The sequence below is a fragment of the Hippoglossus hippoglossus genome, chromosome 6 (genome assembly GCF_009819705.1).
Source record: "Hippoglossus hippoglossus isolate fHipHip1 chromosome 6, fHipHip1.pri, whole genome shotgun sequence".
NCBI lineage: Eukaryota > Metazoa > Chordata > Actinopteri > Pleuronectiformes > Pleuronectidae > Hippoglossus > Hippoglossus hippoglossus.
In genome coordinates, this window is record NC_047156.1 from 4,731,251 (window position 1) to 4,757,975 (window position 26,725).

General features: G+C 42.0%; 1 protein-coding gene across 4 annotated transcripts; it reads left to right on the forward strand.

Moving 5' to 3' along the window:
* Nucleotides 1–324: 324 nt before the first annotated feature.
* nup93 (nucleoporin 93) lies at nucleotides 325–24,540 on the forward strand. 4 transcript variants are annotated; one of them, XM_034588667.1, is made up of 23 exons: nucleotides 329–476; nucleotides 1,759–1,941; nucleotides 2,701–2,818; nucleotides 13,030–13,092; nucleotides 15,683–15,811; nucleotides 16,778–16,852; nucleotides 17,868–17,960; nucleotides 18,046–18,185; nucleotides 18,310–18,442; nucleotides 19,180–19,337; nucleotides 19,427–19,592; nucleotides 19,747–19,840; nucleotides 21,864–22,055; nucleotides 22,150–22,276; nucleotides 22,391–22,463; nucleotides 22,586–22,630; nucleotides 22,954–23,070; nucleotides 23,160–23,278; nucleotides 23,448–23,565; nucleotides 23,673–23,756; nucleotides 23,836–23,964; nucleotides 24,154–24,265; nucleotides 24,296–24,540. In XM_034588667.1, the coding sequence occupies exons 2-22, from the start codon at nucleotides 1,763–1,765 to the stop codon at nucleotides 24,262–24,264; spliced, it is 2,463 nt and encodes an 820-aa protein (XP_034444558.1). In that variant the 5' UTR covers nucleotides 329–476; nucleotides 1,759–1,762; the 3' UTR covers nucleotide 24,265; nucleotides 24,296–24,540. The 4 variants fall into 4 exon arrangements, with proteins under 4 accessions (XP_034444556.1, XP_034444558.1, XP_034444555.1 ...); XM_034588666.1 differs by adding an exon at nucleotides 731–856 and having other exon boundaries at nucleotides 333–476; nucleotides 24,154–24,539; XM_034588665.1 differs by having other exon boundaries at nucleotides 325–483; nucleotides 24,154–24,539.
* Nucleotides 24,541–26,725: the final 2,185 nt, after the last annotated feature.

The window sequence follows — 26,725 nt, forward strand, 5'->3', positions numbered from 1 at the left end:
GATTGTTAAGCCTTGGTGGATGTACGCGCACGACTGTGTACCATGTAGTTTCAAAGAAGTTTCCCCTGGGCTGTTAAACACTTGTTTTAAATATTCTATTCAGCAAAATGGCATCATAACACATTGCATACAAATATATTATATATACAATATTTCTTTAGAGGAAACACACAAACTAAAACACAAAACTCTGTCAGGGATGAGGACTATTTGCCAGATGCTATAAACCATAAGTCCTCCAGTCCTGCGGGTGGAGCAGCCGGCTTTCGTCAAATCCTCAGAACAAGCGAGTAAGTGTGATTTCCGGTACGGACCAGCGCTCGTCCAATCAGCATCGACCCCTCCAGTGCCGGCAAATCATATTCCTTGGTCCATGTTGTATTTCTGAACTAAACCGAAATAAGGAGGAACGACTGTAAACACGTTCACCTGAGAAATACAAACCGGATCAGATCCACGTTTGCCCCATACAGCAGGTACACGGTTTGTCTGTTCCCGGTGTGTTGTGACAGAGTATAAGTTGTTTCCACTGCGAGCATGCGAGACAGCGTTAGCCAATTAGCCTTGTAAGCTAACTCCGGTGCGCCATTCATTTTTAGCATGAGGCTAAATTAAAGAAGTGACCCAACAAAGATGGGGGGGGGGAAGAAAGTGAGGTCGTTGTCACCTTGGTTTGTAATTTACTCCTCTGAGCAAAGGAAGTTAACTTTCAGCCTCTTCCTGTTGTCAGGAGTGAGGCGAGTGTCCACCCGAGCTAGCCAATGTGTTAGCGTCGTGCTAACGCTAAGCTACTCTGACAGCCAGGGAGCCCCATGCGCGGGCTGTAGGTGCCCGTGTGTTTACATCGGCTGTTCCGGTGCACGCGTGTCAGCTGCACCTCAACCAACGTGTGTCGTTAACAGTTTGTTCGACGTGTGCTCCAAACGTGGTTCTTTTAGTTTGGAGAGTTCATGGAGTGTCCAGCTGATTGAGGGATGGAGGTTGAGATGTAAACTTAATTTAAGCTTGGCTGAGATTTTAAGTTTTCCTACATGATGTTTTGGGTTTTAGTCTCATATCTTTCAGTCAGTGGGAGACTCCTTAGAAACAACAACCCTCTCTCTTGGTGGAAGATAAGATCAAACTTTTTATTGATCCACACACCAGGGGAATTTCAGTTGTTACAGAAGCAGCAGACAGATCAGAATGAGGTAGACAAGAGGATAAAAAGAAATATATATAAATATATATGTGTAAAGGCAATAGAATAAAAATGCTATATACATGTTATTAATACCTGTTCTTGGCTTATCCAGGGAATTAAATATCTTACAAATCATGATGCGTCATCATATTTAAGTATAAATCCTGGAAATCCAATAAAAGTTATACCAGTTGATATGACACTTTGCCTTAAGTGGCCTAATTTAACCAGAAATATCGAAGACAGACTTATAGTATTTATAGTCTGGCTTTATCTCGGATTTGTTTATTGAAATCTTTGATAAATCCTGGTCAACTCAACTCTGACCTTTTGCAAAATCCCAGTCACATAAATTGCTCCTGTAAAGTTTGGGGTAGTACCCATAGAATAGTGTTCATCCAGTATGAATAAGACTGCCATCGAATTGAAGCTGACATTTTATCTCCATAGTCATTGTTTCATGTTGAATCTAATGTGGTACATAGATGTCACTCTTTACTATATATGCCATTCATAATTTAATGTAGTGCAATTTATTGTTGTTGTTCTGACAGTCTTCTTCTCTGTGTGTATAGAGGTATGGATGCAGAGGGCTTCGGGGAGCTGCTCCAGCAGGCAGAGCAGCTGGCTGCAGAGACAGAAGCAGTGTCGGAGCTGCCACATGTTGAGAGGAACCTCCAGGAGATCCAGCAGGCAGGGGAGAGGCTGCGATCCCGCACGCTGACCCGCACCTCACAAGATGCTGCCGACGTGAAAGCGTAAGAAAAATATCCCATTTTACGTGTAGTTACACCAGATAAATAGATGTGTTGCATGTGGGGCTTCTCAGAATCAAGCTTGGCAAATGCAAAAAGGTGTCACCTGGACTGTCATGTTTCACGAAATTAAAAGTCTTGTCACAAATTCATCCAAACTGCTTGTATTGACAAAGCTTCAGCCAGATATCCGTAGACAGCTGGAGAGCTAGTGTTAGCTACCCGGTTGGCACTGGCTGAATAAAGAACTGTTCTCTTGTCTTTCATATCCTCACAACTTAGATCATATTTCTTCAGCAAATGCAAAATGACTGTTGAAATCATGTGCAGAGTTCTTTTTCATTCTATACCTCTAACAGATTAGTCACTATGGGAATGACATTTTTTTAAAACATAACAGCATTTACTTAAGTCATTTTTATTGATCCTCTGTGATTTACCACTTTACTATTCTGTCTAAGGGCTTCTTGTTTTAAGACATATGTAAAAGGAAGTTATGTTAAATCAAGTTTAACCCATTCAATCATTTAGAAATAGCATTATTTCATAGTTTGTTTGGTTTCCCTCATCAATGTCTGAACACAAATCTTGTGTTATTCCTATGTAGCCGCCATGACTTGATTTTAGACAAGTGGATAGTTCTGTAATTGTAGCGTATCCTCTTATGCCCTCTAGTGTTTGTCAAGTACAACTACAGTTGTTTGTAAGTCTTTCACTGAATGACACTCATTCACTCTCTCCCCCTCTCTGACTCCCTCTCAGGTCGATCCTCCTCGGCTCCAGAGGCTTAGACATCTTCCACATCTCTCAGAGGTTGGAAAGTTTAAGTGCTGCCACAACCTTTGAGCCCCTGGAGCCTGTCAAGGACACTGACATACAGGTATGAATGCCAGAACAGGCCATGAGCACAGCTAACTGTGAGAGTTTTCTTTATTTTGTCTAATGGAAAAAGATACAGTCCACTTTATAAATGATAAGAGAGTGAGACTTCTTTCTCTCTAAGCCATCTTTGCTTCAGCATATTTAATTAAAGACGCTGGCTTGCAGAGAGCACATTCACCAGATAAGATAGTCTGCAGCAGAGACAGTCAACAACGTTTCTGAGACTATGTCTGGAGAATTAAAGGAAAAGTTACAAAATGGTCAGTGGATAAGTCAACTGACATGTCTGTGTATTTTATGAGGAACGAGGCAGTGGAGTTGTGTATTGAGAACCGGCTCTGACTTGAACTGTGTCACTGGATAATGGTTGGCAGGTGGAAAGTTTGGATTGTGTAGCGTCGGGAGAATGAAGTTACAGTTAATTACAGTGGATACAAGATTTAGATATTTCTTCACTTAGAAATATTATCTGATTAAGGATCGAGATTGATGAGAACCTAGTTGAAATAATTGTAGGAAAAGAAACTGACATATTTTAAACTGACATGAATTTAAAATGCCTTTTATATACTGTACAATATATATTATTCATGTCAGTTATATGTTTCTAAGAGGAATTGAGGAGCAGGATTCAGTCATAAAGACTTTTTGTGTCAGTTGGAGTTATGATCAGCTCCAGGCAGCACTTAATGAACCAGTCTGTATTTCTTTGTCTTGAATATAGTAATTTAGCTCCATCTCTAAGTTTCTATCCCTTTTATCATTTATTCCTCTTCATCTTCCTCTATGACTGTGCAGCTTTTCTTCTTCTACATTTACTCATCTGTTTTCATCCATATCTTATGTGTTGTTCTTGGTTAGGTGGGAAGAAAGGCATGGGTGGGTTTGACTGACTCACTGGAAAAGCACTTACACACACGCACGCACTCCTTCTCTGCACTTTCTCTTCACCTCTTATTGGTTTATAGGGAAACAGTGCATCACACAGATCCATCTCAGTAGAAATGTGCAGTGTAGGGTTGCTGCGTGAGTCAGGTCGATGCTACCGGTGTTACACGGTGTTCAGACACACACCGATCTCATATCTTGACTGAGCCAAGCTCTGAACGCTGTCACGCTACATCACCCCACTTCTTTCTTCCTCCTACAGCAAAGCATTGAATGTGGTGCTGGGAGAGTCTCAGTCACTTTACATCACCAGGAACAAGGAGAAGAAAAGAGGATAAGTGGTACAGAGATGTTACAGGATACAAACACAGTACAGGATTGAGAAAACACAACAATATCACTTACTGAAAAAACAAGCTTGTTACAGTAGTTTCATACTTAAATGTTAGATATCAAAGAAAATGTTCTCAAACTGTATTTTACTATATATCCAGATAAAACCAGATACAAATAAACAGCTAGAAATCAAATCACCAAAACATTTTGTGCTTGCAGTTGCAGTGTAGCTTGAAGTCGGATACCAAAACTGGGTGTGACGGTTTTTATAGCTTTTTGCACACACGAAATTACTCCAAAAATGTAATAAAGAGAAATCAGTGTGTTGTTACCATTTTTCAAGTCTCACCAAAGAGATGATCTGATTTCCTAGTTTGGATTTATAGGAAGAGTCTATATGAATCATACTTAGCTGCTGTCAGACACTGATGCTCTTATCGTTACTGTCTTCATAGAAGGTGGACAGACCCATTAGCCTCCAGTTCTGTACTGATCCACCTCCTTCAATCTGATTGTTGTAATTGCAACGCTCCAATGTCCAGGCAGTTTAAGGGAGGTGCTGCTGTTGATGTCTCCTTCATGAATTGTTGGTTGTTTATATTCTTGTGTTGTACATTAACTTCTTGTTAAAATACATACTTCAAGTAAGAGTGTGTATCGGGACCCGCCCTGATCCTGTGTATTGTACCTTTTTGCTCATCTGTCTGAGTGAGAAACTGTAGAAGAGTGCGAAGTATCCTGAGGAGCAATAATATTGTTTAAACCAGGTCGGATAAAATACAAAACAATATTTAAAGGGTTTCATTTTAAGATGAGGATTGGGGGAGTATACAAGTTTGAGTGAGAGAAGTGCAAATAGAGTATGCTGCCAGTGTGTGTGTCTATCTGTGTGTGTGTTGTGCATGAGTAAGCTGATAAATGCCTCCTGTCTGACACACACTCACACACAGTGCTGAGGTTTATTGGTGTGTGAGTGATGTGTCTGTATGTATGGTTGAATGCAAATGAGTGAGAATCTTACTATAGAGGCCCATATAGCCACAGCCCTGGATTAAGGGCTTCAAGGACCTCGTTTCTAGACTCCACACAAACACACTGCACATCTCACAAGACTGTTTGCTTTCATTCTTGTCTTGTCTCATTTCTCACCCTTTTGTCAAACACTTAAGATATTAAAAAAAATCCAAGTTCTTCCAGGGAAACCTTGAGAAAATGTAGATTAAACATCACTGTATAACCAAAGAAGTTTAAAAATAATGTGTTTCATTCTAGCCAGCATATGCTTTTTTGTGAATCATAGAACCCAATTATGGTATATTGATTTACATTATAACCTTTTCCTAATTCATATATCCACACAAAGGACTCACAGCATTGAGAACAGGAAGAAAAAATACAAAAACACAAACCTGATGTGTAATCGATCAACGGGATATTAATTATCAACTATTTTGATAACTGATTTACCACTTGAGTCATTTATCAGGTAAAATAACCAAGAATTAAATTAAAATTAAAATTGTGATGCTTATCCTTGTATTCTAACAATATAGTTAGTATAGTTAGTACAAGAGATCCAATGACATGACCTTTTTACTTTTAATTTGATGAACAATTAATAAGATTATCATTAATTAAAGCCCAAATATCTATATTTCCACATTGCCTAAATCACTATTTGTGCACTATTATAGTAGATTAATTACTGTTCTAATGATTTTACTGATTCTCATCCCTATTCCTCTTGTCAGTTCTTTCTTTCATATCTACATTGTACAAGTACATTGAAACATGTGAATCCAAAGATGTAGACGGAAGAACACCATCAGGAGCTGATAATTAAATGAGGCTAATTCTCGACACCCAGACCTAATCCTATTATAAGACATGCATGCACAAATTTACCCCCAGCAGTGTAGATGTTTTTATAATTAAATCCTCTTTTTGTTCTCTTCCAGTTTGGCATCTGTACAATATGTTCCGTGTCTGCAATTGTCATGAACGAAACACTGTTCAGTGCTTCTGGGTTGTGTGTGTTCGTATCTGTCGTGAAGTAATGTATACCCACAAAGGAAGAGGACAAATATGGAGAATGTGAAACAAGGAGACAAAATACAGAGAAAGTAGATGGAGACAGACAGAAAAATGTAAACTGTAGTCGTGGAGCGCTGAGAGCGATACTGGTAGAAAAATGGCGACTGCCTGCAGTTTTTTTTTTTTTTTGGTCTCCGTGTCCTCGTCTCACTTTTCACTGTTCCATCTCTCTCTCTCTCTCTCTCTCTCTCTCTCTCTCTCTCTCTCTCTCTCTCTCTCTCTCTCTCTCTGCTTTTCATCACCTCACCCTCTTTGAGCTGGTGCCTCAGCTTCCTCTCCCTTTCTCTTCTACTTCACCTTCCTCTCTCTCTCAGATTTTTTCTACTACTCATTTTCATCCTTTCACTCGCTTATTTTTCTCGTCTTCTGCTGCCCTCCCCAACCCCTCTCATATACACACACACACACACACACACACACGTATACACACACACACACACACACACACACACACACACACACACACACACACACACACACACACACACACACACACACAGACAGACAGAGTGAAGCTATGTCAGTACTGTTCGCCTATCTCAGCAGATGCTCAGGGCTTAGCCAACTGCATCCGCTGAACGCATGCCATCACTGCTGAGGGGTGTGTGTGTGTGGTGCACAGGCTCCCTGTGCTGCGTTTGCATGCCTGTATCTGTGTCAGGCACGATCGATCGCTGGCATATACAGTGCACAACCATGTGCTTATGAATGAACGTGTGTGTGTAGCGTAGATTTGGCTGCACGTGGGAGCATGCATTTTCATCCGTGTGTGTGTGTGTGTGCCGGCCTGCACATATGAATGCAGCTTTACGGCATGTGCCTGTGCCTATGTGTGTGAGAGAATGTGTGCCAGCCATGTGCGCAGGACTACAAGTGTGGTGTGTATTAACACGCCTGCTTTGTGTGCTTGGGCGGCGATTCCTATATATCAACCGGCACATAGGAATACCCCCCCCCCCCCCTCAGCCCACCCCACCCACACGTGCCTCCCAAACCCTTCATTAACTAAACATGACCCTTAAGAGCATGATTAGCCTCATTTCAAGACAGGATGTCGGAAGCCATCAACCGTGGGGGAAAAATCCATTACTATAATTGCATTGAGCCGAGGGAGGGAGGAGAGGAGGGGGGGGTGAGAAAGGAAGGATGCATAGATGGATAAAATGGGAAGAAAATGAGTGGGATTGAGGGAGGGAGGGCAATCAGAGATGGAGTGAAGGAGAGAGAGAGAGGGTAGAGGATGAGAGCTGAGGGATGGATGGGGGGGGGGGGTGTCAGCTGATGGTAGGAACTGTTATTCTATATGGATCCATAGTTCCTTCTCATGGATCCCCCCCTGTGTCTACGCACTCAGTTGGTACGTCCCTCCGACAATAAAACCACCTCCAGTGAGTCTTGATGTAGCACTTCCACTTGGTTCTCCGGCTCACGCGCCAGAGAGTCACTGGCCTGCTTGCCAATGGGGAAAGGCTGCAAGCGGTCCGCCATGCCGGCTCGACGAGGCACAGGGAACACGCCCCAGTATGGCGGCCACTGCTTCTCCCCTGGCACAGCGACCTGAAGGTATGGACAGGCAGAGGGCTGTCATAGCTCAGATACCTGGGCACAGACAAAGAAACAAACTCTTCTTTTGTTCACTCTTTCTTGTCTCATCCTCTCTTCTCATCTGTCTGTCTGTCTGCCAGGCAAGCAGGCGCTCAGCGTGAGTGAGTATTTCCCATGCACATGAATATACACACACACACACACTAACACACAAAACTACACACATACACACATAGACCGGCAAGTGCTTTGTCTGACAGACTTTTTTTGTTTCATTTCTCTTTCTCAACCTCTTCTGTGTTTATTCTACATTTTGTGTGGCTGTGTGACGACCATGATGATGATGACGATTTTATAAATTGATTGTATGATTACACCCAGACATCACTGTCTCCAATGCACATGTCTGTGTGTGTATTTGCACTGTAGTATTTTACAAATATATTTTTGCCTCACAGGAAGCAAAGGAGCGAAGGGTGGGGTTTCTCTCGGACACACACACACACACACACACACACACACACACACACACACACACACACACACACACACACGCTCACTAGGGCAGTGGACAGCGCATTCTGTCGTGGCAAATGAGGACAGAAAGCCTTCCACTCTTTCATCATGACACAGAGAACAAGGCTGCCTGCGTTCGTTTTCTCTTTAACTGCTCACTGACCGTGTCCTTACGTAGCCTTTGGATTCCTCGAGACCCTGTATCTCTACAACATGACTGTGTCTCGTAGAGTCTGTGTGTGATAAGCATGAAGCCAGATGGAAAGTTGAAAATCGGATTCCCTGATTTTATCCCGAACATACAGGGGAAAAATTCAGGTGCGTTCCGACGCAGACAGTTTGACTGTCTTGACCGAAGCTAACAGAACGAGGGCCTGTGTGCGGTGGAGAACGAGCACATGTGTGCGTTTTAACATGCGTATGTTGAAACGCACAAACACGCATGCATAAAATTACACAAGTAGTTGTCAGTGCCAAAAATGGTCATATGTGATCTGCGGATTACAATAAGATGTATTTTTAGAGACACAATCAGGCGTCCGCTGTAATTTTATTATATTTGCTGATTGTTGCAGAATTAGAGACAAAGACCGAAACTTCCATCAGTTATATTGTGAATTGATGGCAAACTGGTCCTCAGGTCCGTCCGTCTTCCCTGTTCAGTATCTGGTATTTTTTTATCATCATCAATTCTGTATTTCCTGATTAATCCTCAGCTATTTTTCGTGGCTGTGTTTCTGTTCCTGTAGAAGTCCCCGGCTCTGTCTGGCCAGCAGGCTGTGGGTGTACAGTGGCTTGCAGATCTCTGAGGACACACAATACAGGGGTGGGGCAACTGAAAATGTACATCTTTAGATTCACCTATTGCCCAGCACTGAATATTGAATGAGTGAAAGTGAGAGTTACGCATCGTCATCTAAAATTTAACCGAGGCTCTTTAATATTAAGCCTTTCCCCTATATTTTGCGTTTATTTTTACCACGGAGCATCTGCACTGTTTAGTCAGTGTGAAGTGTTGGGTACAGTGTGTCTCAGACTGAATAACATGCCAAGTCTTTCACATACTTAGTGCTGATATGATGTTAGCAACAGTGATGTCGTGTCTGTCGGTGATAAAGCCTCGAAATCGGCTCAGAATTTGGTAAAACTTGGTCAGATTTACAAATGAACCTAGAAACAATAAAAGACGATAAAATTTGTGATGCATTTTCTTTTTTTAAGCATTATCTAATGTCAGTAACAGCTCTTTGTCTTTGTTAATTTTATAAAAAAGTACTATATCATCCCACACGTTCTCATTTTGAGGCAAGAAAGATGAAGACAAGTATATTTCAGACAAATTGGAGATTTGGCACCAGCTCTTGGCGAACTTGTCAGTTAACGTTTTGGCACAAAAAATGTCGTATAGGCAAAGTCACTGGCAGCACAAATGCAGCTGGCAACAAAATGACAGCAATGAACAATCATTTCTTCCTGTACTCCCGTTAAAACCCAAAAATGCTGAGGCGACTGCCCAGCAGAGTCTTCCAGTATACGCAGCTTGTATGCTTTTGTAAAGAGCAACCCCCTCCCTCGTCTGTGTCTGGAGAAGATGTTCGTCTCATTCCTCTCTCTCCAATTTGAAATGGACCCTTGACAGAAAATATCCCCCTCTTACATTGTAGTAGATATTTTCTATAAACCCTTGTTACAACTATTTTCTTCTTCTCTATTTTCTTCTTCTCTATTTTCTTCTTCTGCTCTCCTCTGCTCATTTCTATTCTATTCCTATTTTTCAGTGCAGCTCTCCAGTGAGCCTTGACCTGAGCTCGTCTCTGGTTAGAGCACTTAAATATAGACCCATTGTCGGCCTCTCCTGGGGAATAAAGTGAGGGTGGGGGCAGAGGGTAAATGGGAAGGTTGGAAGAAACTTATTTCCCCTATAAATAGATTAAAATAGACTAAAACTATTTTTTTTTTACAGCATTTCCCCAAGACGGTAAGTTAAACTGCTCTAGCCTTAGCTGCATATGCATACTAGTTAATATTACACGAAAGCTGCTTTTAAACAAGCACTGAAGTCAGGGGATTTTCCTGAATTTTTTTAGACCACAAATGTCCGGACATCTTCCGGTACTTTGTGAACACGTCTGGGGAAAGTCTCCTGCGGCATTCTTCATACGTTAAAAGTCGAATGTCTTGAAAATATGAAGGGCCCATTTTTCAGTACATTTTCTGTAGTTCATGTCTGAAAACTGCAAAGCTCGAAGTAAGCTATTCCTTTAGTGACAGCAGATTGGTAAGAAAGTTATGTAAGATAGTTAAAGGACGTCCGTAGCATTGTCCCACCACAGAAAAATACATATTTGACTGAATCCTTGTCCAAAACTAAACTGACTTACATAGTGCTTTCGTTGAAGGACGCTACACTCGTCATACTGTTTTTCTGTCTGAGTGACTTTGTGACCTGAATGACTCCACTCTCGTATTACTAACCCACTTAGATCGAGTTAATCTGCCTTCCACTATGACTGAGCGTGGCCCAGTTCATGGCTTCCTCTCTATGAAGGACCTTAATAACATCCAAGAAGAGTTGAATTAAGGCCGTTAATGTGATTTACATCACTGACTGTGGTAATGACCTGAAGATGCCTTTCGGATGAGAGTGAAACATCTACAACCAAGTGCCGTTGCTGTCTATTCAACTCTTTTTGGATAACTATGACCTGGATGACTGAGCATCTTCACCTTATTAAGAGGAGACATGTATAAAATGAAACAAACTGCTGTTTCTTCTGGCTTGAAATGGGTTGGATTTGCCCTTTTTTCTCTGTCACTGGTACTTTGACAACTTCTTTTGTCGGGTGACGGCCCCTCTTCCTCTGTGGAGTTCTTATAAAAGACGAGCTTAGACTCATTCTTACTCCTCTTTTAGAGACGAGAAGCGGGGCACACCCTCCACTAGTCACCTGTGTATCGCAGGGTTTGATAATCAGTCCCTCTATTGTAGTTTGAGATTGGCCTTTCTGCTTCCAGTTTGCCCTGATTTGCCGGGATAAAGGGATGAAAGTGAAGGAGGAGGAGAAGAATGCAATGACAGACAGAGGTGAAGGCTGGGAGCGAGGAGAGAAAGGATGGGTTGGGATTCAATGAGGCTGAAGTAGGTGGGCGATTAGAGGAGCAAGTGAGAGGTGACGAGAAAGGAGGAGCGAAGCCAGGGGCACCCACGTCCCTGTAGATCAGAATAATCTCCAGTCAGATTGACAAATGCTAAACCGCTCTCTAATCTAAAGTGCTTATTCTAAAAACTGAAATTATCCTACATATGCTACAGGTAGAAAGACGTATGGCGCCGTAAATGTCATCAATAAAACATGCCATTATCTGACAGAGGGGAACGACTCCACCAACTCAAGGGGCCGTTTAGTCAGGAGCTGAAGGCGTATAGGTACATCAATATCAGAAATAATGTGCAGTGGCATGAATGCAAATTTGAACAGACAAATTTCTGGCAGTTGTTTTGACCTGTGAGGCAATAAAACTGAGAAAAACCAAGCAAAACCATCGCGTCTTACAATGTCCTTGAATTAATGAGTAAATGAAAAAGCAAATGAAAAGTTAAATTTTCTCCCGTTTTCTGTTGATTGAATTATCTTCTATTTTCCGGGGCCACAAAAGTGCTTGTATTCATACATAATGTAATCTTGTTAAGTGCGCTGAAGCAATCATGTTAATTCATCGATTGCAACAAAATTATGATAAATTCTCTCGTTATTGTGAGGAAATTCTGTTTTTCTCCAACTAAACTGAATATTTAAAATCCTTTGGTTGTTCTGAAGGTGAAATGTGCAGTTTTAAAACACTCTGTTGCAGTGAATGATTAATTCAGCACCGTCCGACCTTTTCAGTCAAATTCAACTTTTTAAATGTGCCCTTCTTGTCATTTTATACACTACAGCAAATCCCTTGTATGTGGAAACCTGCCTGGCAATAAAAAAACTGATTCTGATTTAAATTTTCAATTACAAGAAACGATGCCGTTAAATTGGTGATATTATTGAATGTGAATGTTGTGATCACAATTTACTTTGTAGCTGAGATATATAATGTGTGATGTGCTGCATAATAAGTTGTTTGCCAAAAGAAGCTTTTTGTGTAAATGTGTATAATTTGTTTGATATAGTAACAGCCTGTGACCCACCCTCGTGTTCGCTCTTAGGGAACAGAGACAGCATTTAGAGCATAGCCACCATTTTGGTGTTCTTGCAAGATGGACGTCCTCGTTCCCCTCCTGCCGAGCGCTATCATGTTCTGTCCCGTATACTCCAGTTCTTACCACTTACCGACCTGACAAGAGGTTTTATTATCAGTTCAACAAGATATGAATAATTACCTTGTTCATACAAAAGGGCCAGAACAGGGGGAGGAATGTTTGCAGCGGCAGCCATCTTGAGTTTGCATCAAAATGGAGGCTGTGATGACTGCTGTCTCATAGCAGAATGGTGCATGAAGAGCAGCAACGCTTCTCCGGCCTGCCTGTACATCCAGATAAATTGGCCACTATACGTTTGACTAATCCTGGCAGTGCATGATGTGACTGCACACGTCTGAGAAGGGCAGAGAAAGAAAAAAAAAAGGGGCGGAAAATTGAGGAGCAGCTTCTATCTCCCGTAGAGCAAATGATGGCGCGCCTGCTAAATCTGTCCCCTTAGAACTCGCCGCAAACAGTTTATCTCTGCTTTATTTGGTCCCCACCAGTCAAACTAATATCACCTGCTTTTTCTCTCTCTGTGTTTGTCACTGTGCGTCATCCCCTCCCTCCATCTCTCTGTCTGTCTGCCTCGTTCATAGGGCTTCCTGAAGAATGAGAGGGACAACGCCCTGTTGTCGGCCATTGAGGAGTCTCGTCGCAGGGTCAGTATTTCCTCTCACGATGAAGAAGATCTACAGATGGGGTTTACGAAATCTAAATCCTGCTTTGTAGGAAACAAGTTCCAAAAGAGCATCTCCAGATTCAAACAGGCCCGAGAAGCCAAAAATATAGTTTTTTGTTCTTTACAGTTGAAATTATGTACACTTTAAATGACCAGTAATCACAAAGTAGTTATACACGGGGGCTTCCTCGTGTCACTTACTTTCAGATTAGCACTTTAGTGTGCATGGACATTAGCACATAACAGTATTGGAACACTTAAAAAAAAAAATAATGTGCAATATCTGTGCACTGTGATCTTAAAGTCCCTCTGGTGGGAACCTTGAGGGAATAGTTTTGAAATGGCTTCCCTGATGTGCAGAGCTAATAGGCCCTTTTTAATTAGCTGCCGTTCCCATTATCTCTCTCTCTGCTCCCTGGGAGACGAGAAGGGTGGAAAACATCTAATGCAACGAAAGATTTAAAAGAAAGTGGATTTTAGATGTTCTGGCAGATTTCTGAATGACCGCTGCAGCTTTTACACGACAGGAAATGTGGGATTGTTAAACGACAAATTTAGTTTGAGATGTGCGATGTCACTGCAGCTGCTTCACGTGGATGTGATCTCATTAAAGTCCTGTCACCACTCGCAGTTGTACATTTATAAGGCTGATGAAATTATCTGTATTTGAGCGAAATCTGATATTGATATAATGGCTAATATATATTTTTATTGGTTGGGAAATGGGACCATGATATATATTTACTGACTTCTGCCATTTTGCATTTAAATATTTACTTATCAGTGCTCTCTGGTGGACAAACTATTTATGTAGTGAACTCACTTACCTAAATGATCAAATTCTAAACTATATTTTAAAGCGTTGACATCCAGACAGCGACCAATTTAAACCAGTAAATTCTGGCTTTAGACCAGATCTGTGCGTCCCTGAGCTGGAGTTTCAATTATCTCACGTTCCCTTTATCCCACGCTGAGTCTCTGTGGACAGTTAAAATGGGCTGCAGTGTGTCCTGGTGGAGTAGTGCAATCTTAACTGAGGTCTGCTGCTAAATCTGGTGTGTGTGTGTGTGTGTGACTGTCATAGGTAGGCCCAATTTACATAACTAGTGCAGGGCTCGCCCAAAATGTGCCTGTCAACTGGGGCTGTGTTTTCTAGAGAGCATCATCCAAACAACTTCACACAAGTTACCCATTTTGGAATCGCATCAAATGTATAGAGCCACACACAAGGGGCAGGAAAAAAAGATTTACAAACACCAAGTTACAGAGATAATGAGAATTAACACTTCTTAATATACAATTCATTCTAGTTCTATTACTAGAATGGTGCTTAGTTGAGTGCTTACCTCCACCAAGGGCCAACAGCTCCACCAAATCCATCATGTTCATTTGGACATAGTCCTGAAACTATTAAAGATACATGAAGCTGTTGATTCTCTACTGAATCCACATTATTTGAGTTACATTTTGGCAGCAGTCAGGTTTCTAGCTGTATTTGTTACAGTACAGTGGCTGAAAAAATACATACCCCTAATAAAATTAGTAAGATCTGGATTTTTCTTTGGATCCGCACCCAAGCCTGTGTCCCCTTTGTCTAGATTTGCCATGATTGAAAGGTTTCTTTCTTGGTTTACGTTCCCATCCAGTTTCGTGGAATTATTTTCAGTAGTATTCGTAATCATACAGCAACATGCAACATAAAAAAATTATATAAAGACTGTAGTCTTCAGTTGTTTCTCTCATGGTCATCAAATATTTCCAGTTGTTCATAAGCCTTATCAGAGACCTTGCTCGTTCTCACTAATTTAAAAATTACAGGTAAGTGTTCACAAGGTCTCTTTAAAAACAGAATAAACAACTTTCCTCTTTCTCCATTTGGATGCATAGATGAGGACCATGAGGTTACTCAAAATGGAATCATGCTAACAGTCCTCCATGTTAATACCAGACTCAGTATATTCTCTGGTGAGAGCAGCAGATAGAAGGATTTTGGTCGACTGCCAATCCTGCAAATCCTCCCAAAATGTCACAGAGTAAATACAGCGGATAAACAGATGATCAGTGGTTTCAGTTTCACCCTCGCAAAAGCTGCAGCTACTGTGATCTACAGTAAATCTCAGTCCTAGCAGGTCATTGGATGAATAAATATCAGGACTTTAAAAGAGGACTCAAGGCTTTCTTTAGAACTGCTCATCGTATCAACTGCATACCTGCACGTGTGTATGTTTTAAATTGATGGCATTTATACATCGAACTTTAGCGAGTTAAGATCACTAAGGCAATTTTGGAATATTCCAAAACATATGAAAATACATGAATAAATGTATCACATAGCATCTAACGTGAGATATTATTATGAATAATACAGGTGCAAGAGTTTGGCAGCAAAACTTCTTGTTCTCATTTACAAATGTCACTTATAAGTCGCACTTCAGAGTCAAATCTGCTGCTTCAGAATGATCTCTATTCTCAAGTTGCATCATTTATCATTCCTTGTATTTTGTGATTTGGATTCTTATATCACACACTAACACAAGAATGCGCTAAGTACGATTGGGCTCCTGTTTCAGACGTTCCTGCTGGCGGAGGAGTACCACCGCGAGTCCATGCTGGTCCAGTGGGAGCAGGTGAAGCAGAGAGTTCTGCACACGCTGCTCGGAGCAGGAGAGGACGCTCTCGACTTCAGTCAAGATGTGGAGGTACAGGATGCACCACTCAGAGCTACTTTAGGACGAGATACGTCCACAGTTCAAGAGGACAAGAGGCAACTAATGAAAAAACTGATTAAGAAAGATTGACTGTCTCAGTCCGTCACAAGGTTTTGCCTGATGAGAAAACCAAATAAGATTTTGCAGAACACTTGCTTCATTGAAGGTTAAACAGTCGAGGCAACACTGTAGCTTGTCGAGAGGATCTTTCATCAACAAGTCTGTAAATTTGTCAGATTTACTGCCTCATGGACGCAGCCCTGCACAACCTTTCCTCTCTTTAATAAGAACTGCCATAAAAAATGAATACCTCCCTCAAAAGGAAAGCGCAGGTCCACCGCCGTCGCTCTTTAATAATAAAGAGGCCTGAAGAAATGTCTATTTTTGGCTTTACTCTGGAGGGGAGGCAGGTAGGATAGAGACACCAGGTTTCACTCCCAGATTCAGTGGTCTACTGTCTGGTAGTTTACAATTTAACAACTCGTTTCTTCAAGGCTCAGTGAATCTACAACATAGTGGATCTATCACATACAAGTTACCTCAACCACTGAAGTTCTAGCCTAGATTGAAGATATTGACATGAATTGTTAAATCAGTGAGCAACAGTCATTTTCTAATATATTTTGTCACAAAAACACCAAAAACATCTATATTTGACTATATTTAATAAGTCTGGTGATAAGTCTCAACTCTCTCAGGCCGATTTCTTGCCTCGATCTCATTTAAACTAACCAGAATTATCTGTTATATCAGAGACTTGTAGATACTATTTAAAAGACTTGTGTATCATCCTGTGGGAACATAGCCCAGCTTTCATTGGACAATATGCCTGGAAACAGATTATTTATCTTTTTGTCACCAGTACATTATGTTCCTAGTTGTTTTTAACTACTTTACTTTTGTGCCACTTGCTCCTGTGCAGTGTATCTATGAAGTAAACTCTCTTCTCTGTTATAGCCGAGCTTTGTGAGTGAAGTGACGGCTCCGGGAAGGAGCGCGTTGGACAGCGTGGAGGTGGCCTACGGACGACAGGTGAGTCTCTTTCATGTTTATTGAAACGCGAAGGAAGAGGCAGGAAATATCTACTATGTACAATAAACAATATATACTTTGGGAAATTAATTCAAGCCCATTAATCTCCGTGTCGTAGTTTTACACTTCCTGAAATTTATCTCCAACTATTTAATATATTCACCAATTTATTTTTTAATCCAGGAACAAATAATAATATTTCAAATGATTTGTGACCAATTTGTCTACAAAGCAGAATATTTTACACTTGGTTAGTAAGTAATGAACAAACAATTCCCATTTTCAGCTACTATAAATACTATCTGATCACTGATTTACTAGCAAAGAAATAATCATAAATGACAAAATATAGAAATCTTTTCATCTATGAAAGAAAATAGCTGTCAATGTTTTTACTGAAAATACAGTTTTTCTTTCCAACATAAGTGCATCACTGCTTAAATCTAAAGAAGTTGAGTTAGAGTAAACTAAACACAGATGTTTAAATTCTGTTTGTGATGCCTCGTCTGGTTGTTGAGTTAAAACTGGGTCACAGCGAGCCAGGACGAGGCGGATCAAACATATTGATTGATTGGGCGTTAGAGCTGAAATCTGGGTAATTCTCTCTCTCTCTCATTGGGTGTCTGTCTCTCCACTACCCCTCTCTCCCCCCCTCTCATCATCCTGTCTGACCTTTTCTCTTTCCCTCTGTGTTTGTCTCTCGTCTGCTACATGACGCAGTGCCTCGAATACGGCTTTTCCTTCGACCATGTGTCGACACATTGCCTGCGGAGTCATCTGTCTTGTCTTTGTCATCCTCTTTGATGACATTTTTATTGTTTTGATTCTTTTCTTCCTTTTCTTTGTTGTGAACCATTTCACTCGATGGTCGTAGCCTTTTCTTTCCCTGATGGAGTTGTAGGCGGATTTTAAGATATTTTTCTTGAGCTGTTGAAACTAAACCTGAAAAGTGAGCATTTGAACAACCTGGGGGAGCAGCTGTCATCAAATCAAATCTTTTTCTTTCCTTGTTCAGATCTACATTTTCAATGAGAAGATAGTGAATGGTCACATTCAGCCCAACCTGGGAGACCTGTGTGCTTCTGTTGCTGAAAGCCTGGATGACAAGGTAACACTCACATCTGCTTAGTGTTTACTCCGTGTGTTTTCCCTGTGAATGCGCCTGTGACCCTCCTGCTCTCTCTTCACATCAGAACGTATCAGACATGTGGCTGATGGTGAAGCAGATGACAGACGTGTTGCTGGTGCCGGCTAAAGACACACTGAAGAGTCGCACTTCAGTTGAAATGCAAATGGCCTTCGTACGTCAGGCACTCAGCTTCCTCGAGAACAGGTAACTGCGCTTGTTCTTTTGGGAATGGAAACTTCATTTTGAAGTTTTATGTAAAAAATTATTGCAGGATATTTAGTAGTCTGCACCAAGATGAGTAATTCTGTCTGTGTCTCGTTTCTCCCAGTTATAAAAACTACACCATGGTCACGGTATTCGGGAACCTCCATCAGGCCCAGTTAGGAGGGGTGCCAGGAACTTACCAACTAGTCCGCAGTTTCCTCAACATTAAACTACCAGGTCCCCTGCCTGGCATGCAGGTAACACACACACACACATTTCAACATCACCTGCACCACACACTTAAGTGAAATGTGACATTTCACCAGCTGCCGCGCTCATTGATCAACCTGCCAAGTGAAACCCAGATTATTGAGAACACACCTGCAGCTGCCAAATATCAAGATCCTGACTGAGAGATGTTTGTATCTGTGCCATCTCTAAGATTAAGCTGTATTATGTATTCATCTACAAAAACAACACAATTTGTTCTCTCAACCTCTGCCCAGTGCTTGGTTTAAACTGCTGTTATTGTGTAGTCAACATGCACATGTACACAATCAGTCTTTCCTGCCTGAACAATGGCAGATGTTTGTTAAATCAGCAGAACACTGCTTTGGCTGTTTAGTATGGTTTTAAATGGGACCTTGTCTTTCTATGGCATCTCTGCACACACACCTTCAATATATTCTTATTGTTGACACACTTGTATTTTATGTGTTTATGTATATACATCCTGCATTCCAGTGATTAAATGATTTTGACCATATAATAATGTGGTTTACTAAACCATAGCTTCTTGCTTGTTGGTGCTGAATCTCTGTGGAGGCAAGTTATTGGAGAAATTGTGTAGTTGAGATAATATGTCCTGTCTGCAATCAAAAACACAGTGTGAGACGGAATGTTAATTTGAAATTTATTCTGAAAAAGTCATCATTTTTTTATTATAAATTATTATTTTCACCACTGCATCAAATCGTGTCTGTGTTTGCAACAGGACGGGGAGATAGAAGGCCACCCGGTGTGGGCTGTGATCTACTACTGCCTGCGTTGTGGAGACCTGAACGCAGCCATGCAGGTGGTGAACAGAGTGCAGCATCAGCTCGGAGACTTCAAGACCTGGTTCCAGGAGTATATGAACAGCCCCGACAGACGGTGAGGACACATCGTGAAGTCTATAAACGGGTCAATAAAGTTCAAATTGTATTTAAATCTGTTCTTTCTAATTTCCTGTTCCTCTTCAGCCTTTCCCCAACGTCAGAGAACAAGCTTCGTCTCCACTACCGCAGAGTGCTGAGGAACAGCGCTGACCCCTACAAGAGAGCCGTCTACTGCCTGATTGGGAAATGTGACATCAGCGACAACCATGGAGAGGTAGCAGACAAGACTGAAGACTACCTGTGGCTCAAGGTACAGTACTGTCTCCTTCTTTTCACTTTGCTTGATTTGAGAGGTTCCAGTTTGGATTTTTATGTTGTTTTCTTACTTGTGCATCTTTCTTGGAGTCACACGGGTTGTATTTCTTCAGTCTTTACATCCCGTGCACCATGTTTTGTCCCTGCAGTTGAACCAGGTGTGTTTTGACGATGACGGCAGCAACTCTCCTCAGGACAGACTGACCCTGCCGCAGCTACAGAAACAGCTGCTGGAGGACTACGGTATGACAGCGTCTCCGTCTCTGTCCGTTTCCCTGTTTCCATTCACTTTGCAGCATTACTTGTTGGGCAGTGGCAAATCAACAGCATCACTTTGCCTCCGTCCTTCCTCTGTTTTCTTTGCTTTCCTCGTGTAATTTTGCTCCAGAGTCGTGTCTGTGCTATGGAACCCGTATCCAGGATATTTGGGATGAAAGCTGATTTAAAAAAAAAGAGAGAGAGAGGCTGTGTTAGGTTTTACCTGGGCAATCGCTCCTGAAATCAGTGTCAGTTTGTTTCAGAAACAACCAAACATCAGATCAAATTAGCCGTAAACTCAATTATCTTCCAACTGCCCTTTTTAAAGATAAGCTTCCATTTCAAAATAAAACTACCCACTTAAAACAACCACAGACCCTCCCAACACATAAAAAGCAGAGCATGAGGGCATTAGGCGAAAGCACAGTTTTCTCCGCCGGGTGTTCTCCACAGGCCGATGCTGCTCCATTCAGATAACACTGTTTCTCTCTCTCTCTCTCTCTCTCTCTCAGTAGCAATCCCCCTCTCCCAGTCCCCCCCCCCCCCCCCCCCCCCCCCCCTTCACTCCCTCTTCTCAATGTACAGCCTCGAGCCTCATTCTGTTTTCTCCCTGCTGCTCGGCGACCACCGTGTTCCTGCTTGTCCTCCATCTTGCTTCACAGCGGGATGTAAAGCCCGAAGCCTCTCTCTTCGCTTCTCTCGCGTACCGCTAAAGGCTCGCCAGCCTCGTCTGTTCTCAGCTTCTCCCTCCCTCGTTCGCTGCGTCTCCTCCTTTTCATCCCTCTTTTGCCTCACACCTGCATCAATGTTTTCCCTCCTTCCTCCCACGGATTTTCAGCCTCTTCTCGCATGTTCTCGCCTTTTGCGTGTGATTTGTTCTTTCGCTTTTCTTGTTTGCACACTCGGCTGCAGCGTCCTCCCCACACACCCCCACACACATACACACACTCTTATCTCCCCTCCTTCATCCCTTTTCCTCTCTTCATCGCTCTCTCCCACCTCCTCCTCCTTCCTCTTCTCTCACACGCTCTCTCATTTTTTTGAACTAAAGTGCTGTAAGTCTGAGATAAGGCTATAAAATGGCTGACATGGTCCGCCCTGTTCTGCTCCCCAAACTTTCAGCCAGGAAGGGGATTAAGGATTATAATTAAAAAGTAAACTTGATGACTAAGTACCTGCACCAGACAAAATACTTCTTACATGTTAGTTGCCGTAGCAACTGTCAGAAGCTGACATGTCATGTCATGAGGTTTGTTCATCAGTTTAGAAGAGGCTGGCGCAGTGCGAACTTCAGTGAGCTGCTTAATGTGGTCGCCATGTTGTTTGTCATATTGATGTCTGACACTTGAACTTGGGTTGCCAGTTTCTAAGCTACTGTACAACAACCATGGACTTAAATCCTTCTAATGCTTAATAGTAGCCGTGTAAAATACAGTCTCCTTTTTGGGGCATATCCTGATGGCTGATGGATACAGGGTTGTTAACATGGACTCGGAGAACCTTTTATTATTTGTTCTATAACTCTACTCTCTCCCCTTGTTTCCTGACACTTCTCCACTGTCACTATATCAATGTAAATTTCCAAAATCTTTTCATGTCACTTACTAATTAGATTTACAGAAAGTGGAAGTTTGGGGCATCACGACCACAATAGCACAAATTAAAGAAAAAGTTAAGAGCCGAAATCTCATTTTCATTATCATCTTTTCCCCCAAACCCTTAACTTTGTCCTCCAGAAAGGAGAGAGCGCTGTTATTAATTAGTTTTTTAACAGTTACACATAAAGTGTCAGACGGAAGAAATCATTCAAAAGGAAAAATGTGAACGTTGCTCAAAGATGAAGGAGATAAGATGTCAGTGAAATGTGTTGATTCTCATCTGGTAATAAACGTGTCTGTCCTCCTTTTGAAATTACACACAGGTCTAAGTAATAAGAGAAATACTTTCTCATGAATTTCAGTTTTCATCTAAACAAACTCTCTCTCTCTCTCGTCTTTTTGTCCAACAGGAGAGTCTCACTTCTCTGCCAGCCAGCAGCCCTTCCTGTATTTCCAGGTGTTGTTCCTCACGGCTCAGTTCGAGGCGGCGGTGGCTTTCTTGTTTCGCGTTGAGAGGCTGCGGAGTCACGCCGTGCACATGGCGCTGGTGCTGTACGAACTGCGGCTGCTGCTGAAGTCATCTGGCCAAAGTGCTCAGCTGTGTGAGTGCACTCACCTTCATCCTGTACGGCATTGCAGAAACTGGAGAAAATGTTTGGGTTTTAAAAATAATGTGTTCATCTTTTCGTTGCGCAGTGAGTCAGGAGCCTGGGGATCCTCCCATGATACGCCGCCTCAACTTTATCCGTTTGCTCATGCTTTACACTCGCAAGTTTGAGTCCACAGATCCACGGGAAGCTCTGCAGTACTTCTACTTCTTACGGTGAATAATCCCACACACCTTCACCCAGTTAGTAAAGAAAGGCAGTATGTGCCTAATATACACAGATTGAACTATTGCTTGTATATAATGATAATTGTGTGTGTTTCTCTGCAGTAACGAGAAGGACAGCCAGGGAGAGAACATGTTCATGCGTTGCGTCAGTGAGCTTGTTATTGAGAGTCGAGAGGTGAGTGTGACTATAATAGTTTTAGTTTGTATTATATCGTAAAGGTGTCACCACAATATTTCTCTGGTAAGGTTTATATATATATTTTTGATATGATTGTGAGGATTTTGTCTCTTTTGCAGTTCGACATGCTGTTGGGGAGATTAGAGAAGGACGGCAGCAGGAAGGTAGGAAGGATTTCTCTCTATCTGACCCTCTCATCTCCTCTGTGGTTATTGTGTTTCTCTCTCCTCTCTCCTTCACACTTCTCCCCTGTCACTCTTTGTCTTCACTATATTTTAGGGGTGTCGGTCTGTCATGGTTAGAATTTGCAGAACAAATCTTCATTGTAGCATTAACCAGGGTTTTTGTGCAGTTTTATGCAATGTTGAAATCTCCTTGTGTGTGATTTCTCCTCTTTGCTGGAATCAAATCAAGTTCCTCTCTGCTCCACCAGCAGAAGTAGAGCAGTATTCTCAGTCTCAGTCTCGTTCTCCCTCCTCCTCTTTAGCCGGGAGTCATAGATAAGTTTGCCGGCGACACCAGAGCGATCATCAGTAAAGTGGCTCTAGAGGCAGAGAACAAGGGCTTGTTCGAGGAGGCAGTCAGACTCTACGAACTCGCCAAGGTGAGCAGACATTTTATTTTATTTTTTTGTGATCTTTGGATCTGTATTCTGCAGCAACATCCTCTCACTGTCTGTTCGTCCCCTCGTAGAATCCAGATAAGGTGCTGGAGCTGATGAACAGACTGTTGAGTCCGGTTATTGCCCAGGTCAGTGCTCCTCAGTCCAACAAGGAGAGGCTGAAAAACACAGCAGTGGCCATTGCTGAGAGGTAAGAACACACACACACACACACACACACACACACACACACACACACACACACACACACACACACACACACACACACACACACACACACACACACGACTAGTATAGATCTATTCAGTGGTGTCATATAAATGCACAAACCTGAATGATTTCCTCTTTTCCATATGCAGGTATCGTTCTCAGAGCGTCTCAGGAGAGAAATCGGTTGACAGCACTTTCTACCTGCTCTTAGACCTGATGACGTTCTTTGACGAGTACCACGCAGGTCATGTGGACCGAGCCTACGACGTAAGTGTAGAGACGTCTGACAACTCATGAATCACATTTCTCAAACCCTGATTGATACATTGAGATGTTGTGTGTTGAGTACAGCTCCTCTTCTGTTCCTCCGTCAGGTGATGGAGCGTTTAAAGCTTCTTCCTCTCAGTCCGGACAGCGTGGAGGAGCGAGTCGCTGCTTTCAGGAACTTCAGTGATGAGGTGAGGAAACTTTCTCACGACACACAACTTGTTTTTTTTAAATACTTTATCTCTTTCTAAATTTTGTAAATGTCTCCAGGTGCGACACAACCTGTCAGAGGTGCTGCTGGCCACCATGAACATCCTGTACACACAGTACAAACGCCTGAAGGGGGCGCCGGCAGGCACGCCAGGACGGCCACAGAGGACCATGGAGGACAGAGACATGGTGAGAAGACACTCTCTATTTGAAGATCTTTGAATTTCATAAGAATCGTGCTTTATAAATAAGAAACTAACAAAAGCTGCAATTTTGAGGATTTTTTTTATTAGGAAGACCAACATTTTTGCTCAGTGGGAAACTCTTGCTCCATTTTTGAATATTAATGCTTCAAATGTCGTCTTCTTCCTCAAACAGCAACTACGCAACCAGGCCAGAGCCCTGATCACCTTTGCTGGTATGATTCCTTACAACATGGCCGGTGACACCAACGCAAGACTGGTGCAGATGGAATTACTGATGAACTGAGACGTACACACACACACACACACACACACACACACACACACACACACACACACACACACACACACACAGAGCAGCCTTCTGAAAACCATAAACCTTTTGGCTTTTGAATATACACTCACACACACTTATCTGTTGTTTTGTTGTGTGTTAACAGACACATCTTTACATCACCCGTCCCCGTTTGTCAGTCTCCTCTTTCTGTTCTGTTCTTTTTCCCCCATTTTGTTGTTTCATATTTGTATCTGTGATGATTTGGAATAAAAAAAACTAAGTGTACTTTTCAGTTGCATTTTTTTATTTCATATTTTATGTTTTTGCCTCATTTTATTCATTTTGCCTCATTTTGCCAGCTCATGTTTTTTCTGTTGCACACGCAGACGATCAGTCGTCTTTTTCATTGTGAGCGAAGGAGCTTCCAGTCGATGTTCCTGTTAAATTGGACTTTCTGTTTTCTTAGTTCTTTCATACGTATTATCCCACAGCTGTTCAAACTTGTTTTCTCAGTCCCGCTCATTTCAGAGAGGGATGATTGTCTCTGCTGTGGCTGAGGTCTGTAGGGTGAAGGATTCCCTGAGCTCCATGTCTTACACAACACCTCTTAACCAGGTGTTGGGTTTTGATAGACATCATCACACCTTCCTGTGTGTGTTCATGAAGGACCGACACCGAGTTGTTGTCAAAAGGAACTTTGTCCTCCACAAGGTTCATCTTCACTTGTGTTGTTTAACAAGACAAAATGACAAACTACAACTGCATTGAATGAATGAGATTAAAAGTGTCCGATTCCTCTTGAGCTCATTTATCCAGAGTGAGGTCAAGAAGAAATGTAATGGATTAACATTATTAAGTTAATGTCTACGACTGCTGATTGGTGGAAAAGGGAATCAGAAGTTTTGCTTATTCCTGAAGCAAATTAGTTGTTTTATTGAAATGTATTGATGGGACAGGAATGTTTTTTTTTCCTTGAATAATTTTCAATTGTCAATATTTGATCCAGAAATGATTTAAACCTCATCACACTTAGAACATTTTCTGCTTATACTCTTCTTTTTTTAAGCACCTATCTTTGCAATTTACCCGAACACCTTATCCAGCTCCAATCCCACCAACCCCCTCTCCTTTCTTTACCAGCACACACACACACACACACACACACACACACACTTCTGCTGAGGTTTTTCCCGGGCCCTAAACACAAGTCTCCGCATGTGCAGTAACAACCACCCACCACCCGCCCCATTAAATCTGTGACCCTCACTCTCATGTCCCTCAGTCTGGCCTGAGAGAACACAGATGGAGGCTCATTCTGTCTTGGCTGCTCCACATAACTGTTGGGATGTGTCGGGTTCATGCACGGCCACAGACGGAGCCGAGCCAAGTGACTGTGGGATCTGCAGGCTGTTGTCCTCAGACCGACACTCTGACACATCACCACTCTATAACACTTAATACTAATGATGCTGATCATGTTAAAAATCACCTGGTTTATTAAAGACATGGGATTAGATGTCTCCTGCTCAAATCTGATGCTTATTATTTAGTATACTGTCTCTTTACATCCCTGTTGGATGAGTTGTTCCTCTTGCTCTGTGTGTGTGTGTGCGTTGCCTCCTCCAGCAGAAGAAGACCAGCCTCTCAGGTGTGTGCGCTGCAGCTGGTGTTGTGAATCAGGCCGATGACAAACACCTCAGATAACCCGGCTATTTCACAACACCAGGGTGGTACCACACCACAGCCGACGAGACCAAGAACCACGACGTGATGCTGCTGCTGCTAATGGAGATGAAGTGGGGGGGGGGGGGTTACCTCAAAGTACATTTAGGATTGTTCTGTAACATCCAGAGGAAGAAGTTGCTCTTTAAAAGATGTATGATTTCAGTGGTGTGTAAACTGACACTGACCTTGTATTCTTACAGTGTGTTTAACTGTTTCCTCTGCTGGGACGACTTTATGGTTTTTCCATCACATGATTTTCTCTTTCTTTTTTCCTCCCATCTTCATAAATTGAACCGAGCGACGTTCACTGACAGTTTTAAACGAATCGCAACTCTGTAAAACCCGAACTTGTAAAATCCTTTTTAAGATCTTTTTGTCTCTTATAAACTGAGAGAATATTTACCAGTGTTTCTTGTCTTTATTCTGTTGTTTGAGTCTAAACTGTCTTTGGAGGAGAAGAAGAAGATTTGAACAAGATTCTGTTTGAGATGATAGGAGGGGGTTTATTTAAATTTCTTGTTTAATTATAAAGTTTAAGTTGTTTGGTAAAACAAATGTCAGACAGTTTTAGTCTGCGGTGTATAAACCAAACCCCTCCTCACCATATGTTTCTTCCACAGAATATGATGTATCCATCATTTAAGGGACATTAAAATGGCCTAAGGTTTGAAAGTCTTCCATCCTCTGCCCCAGGATACTTTATTTTGGCAAATATAGCAATGGTTATATATCAGAATTGAAATAA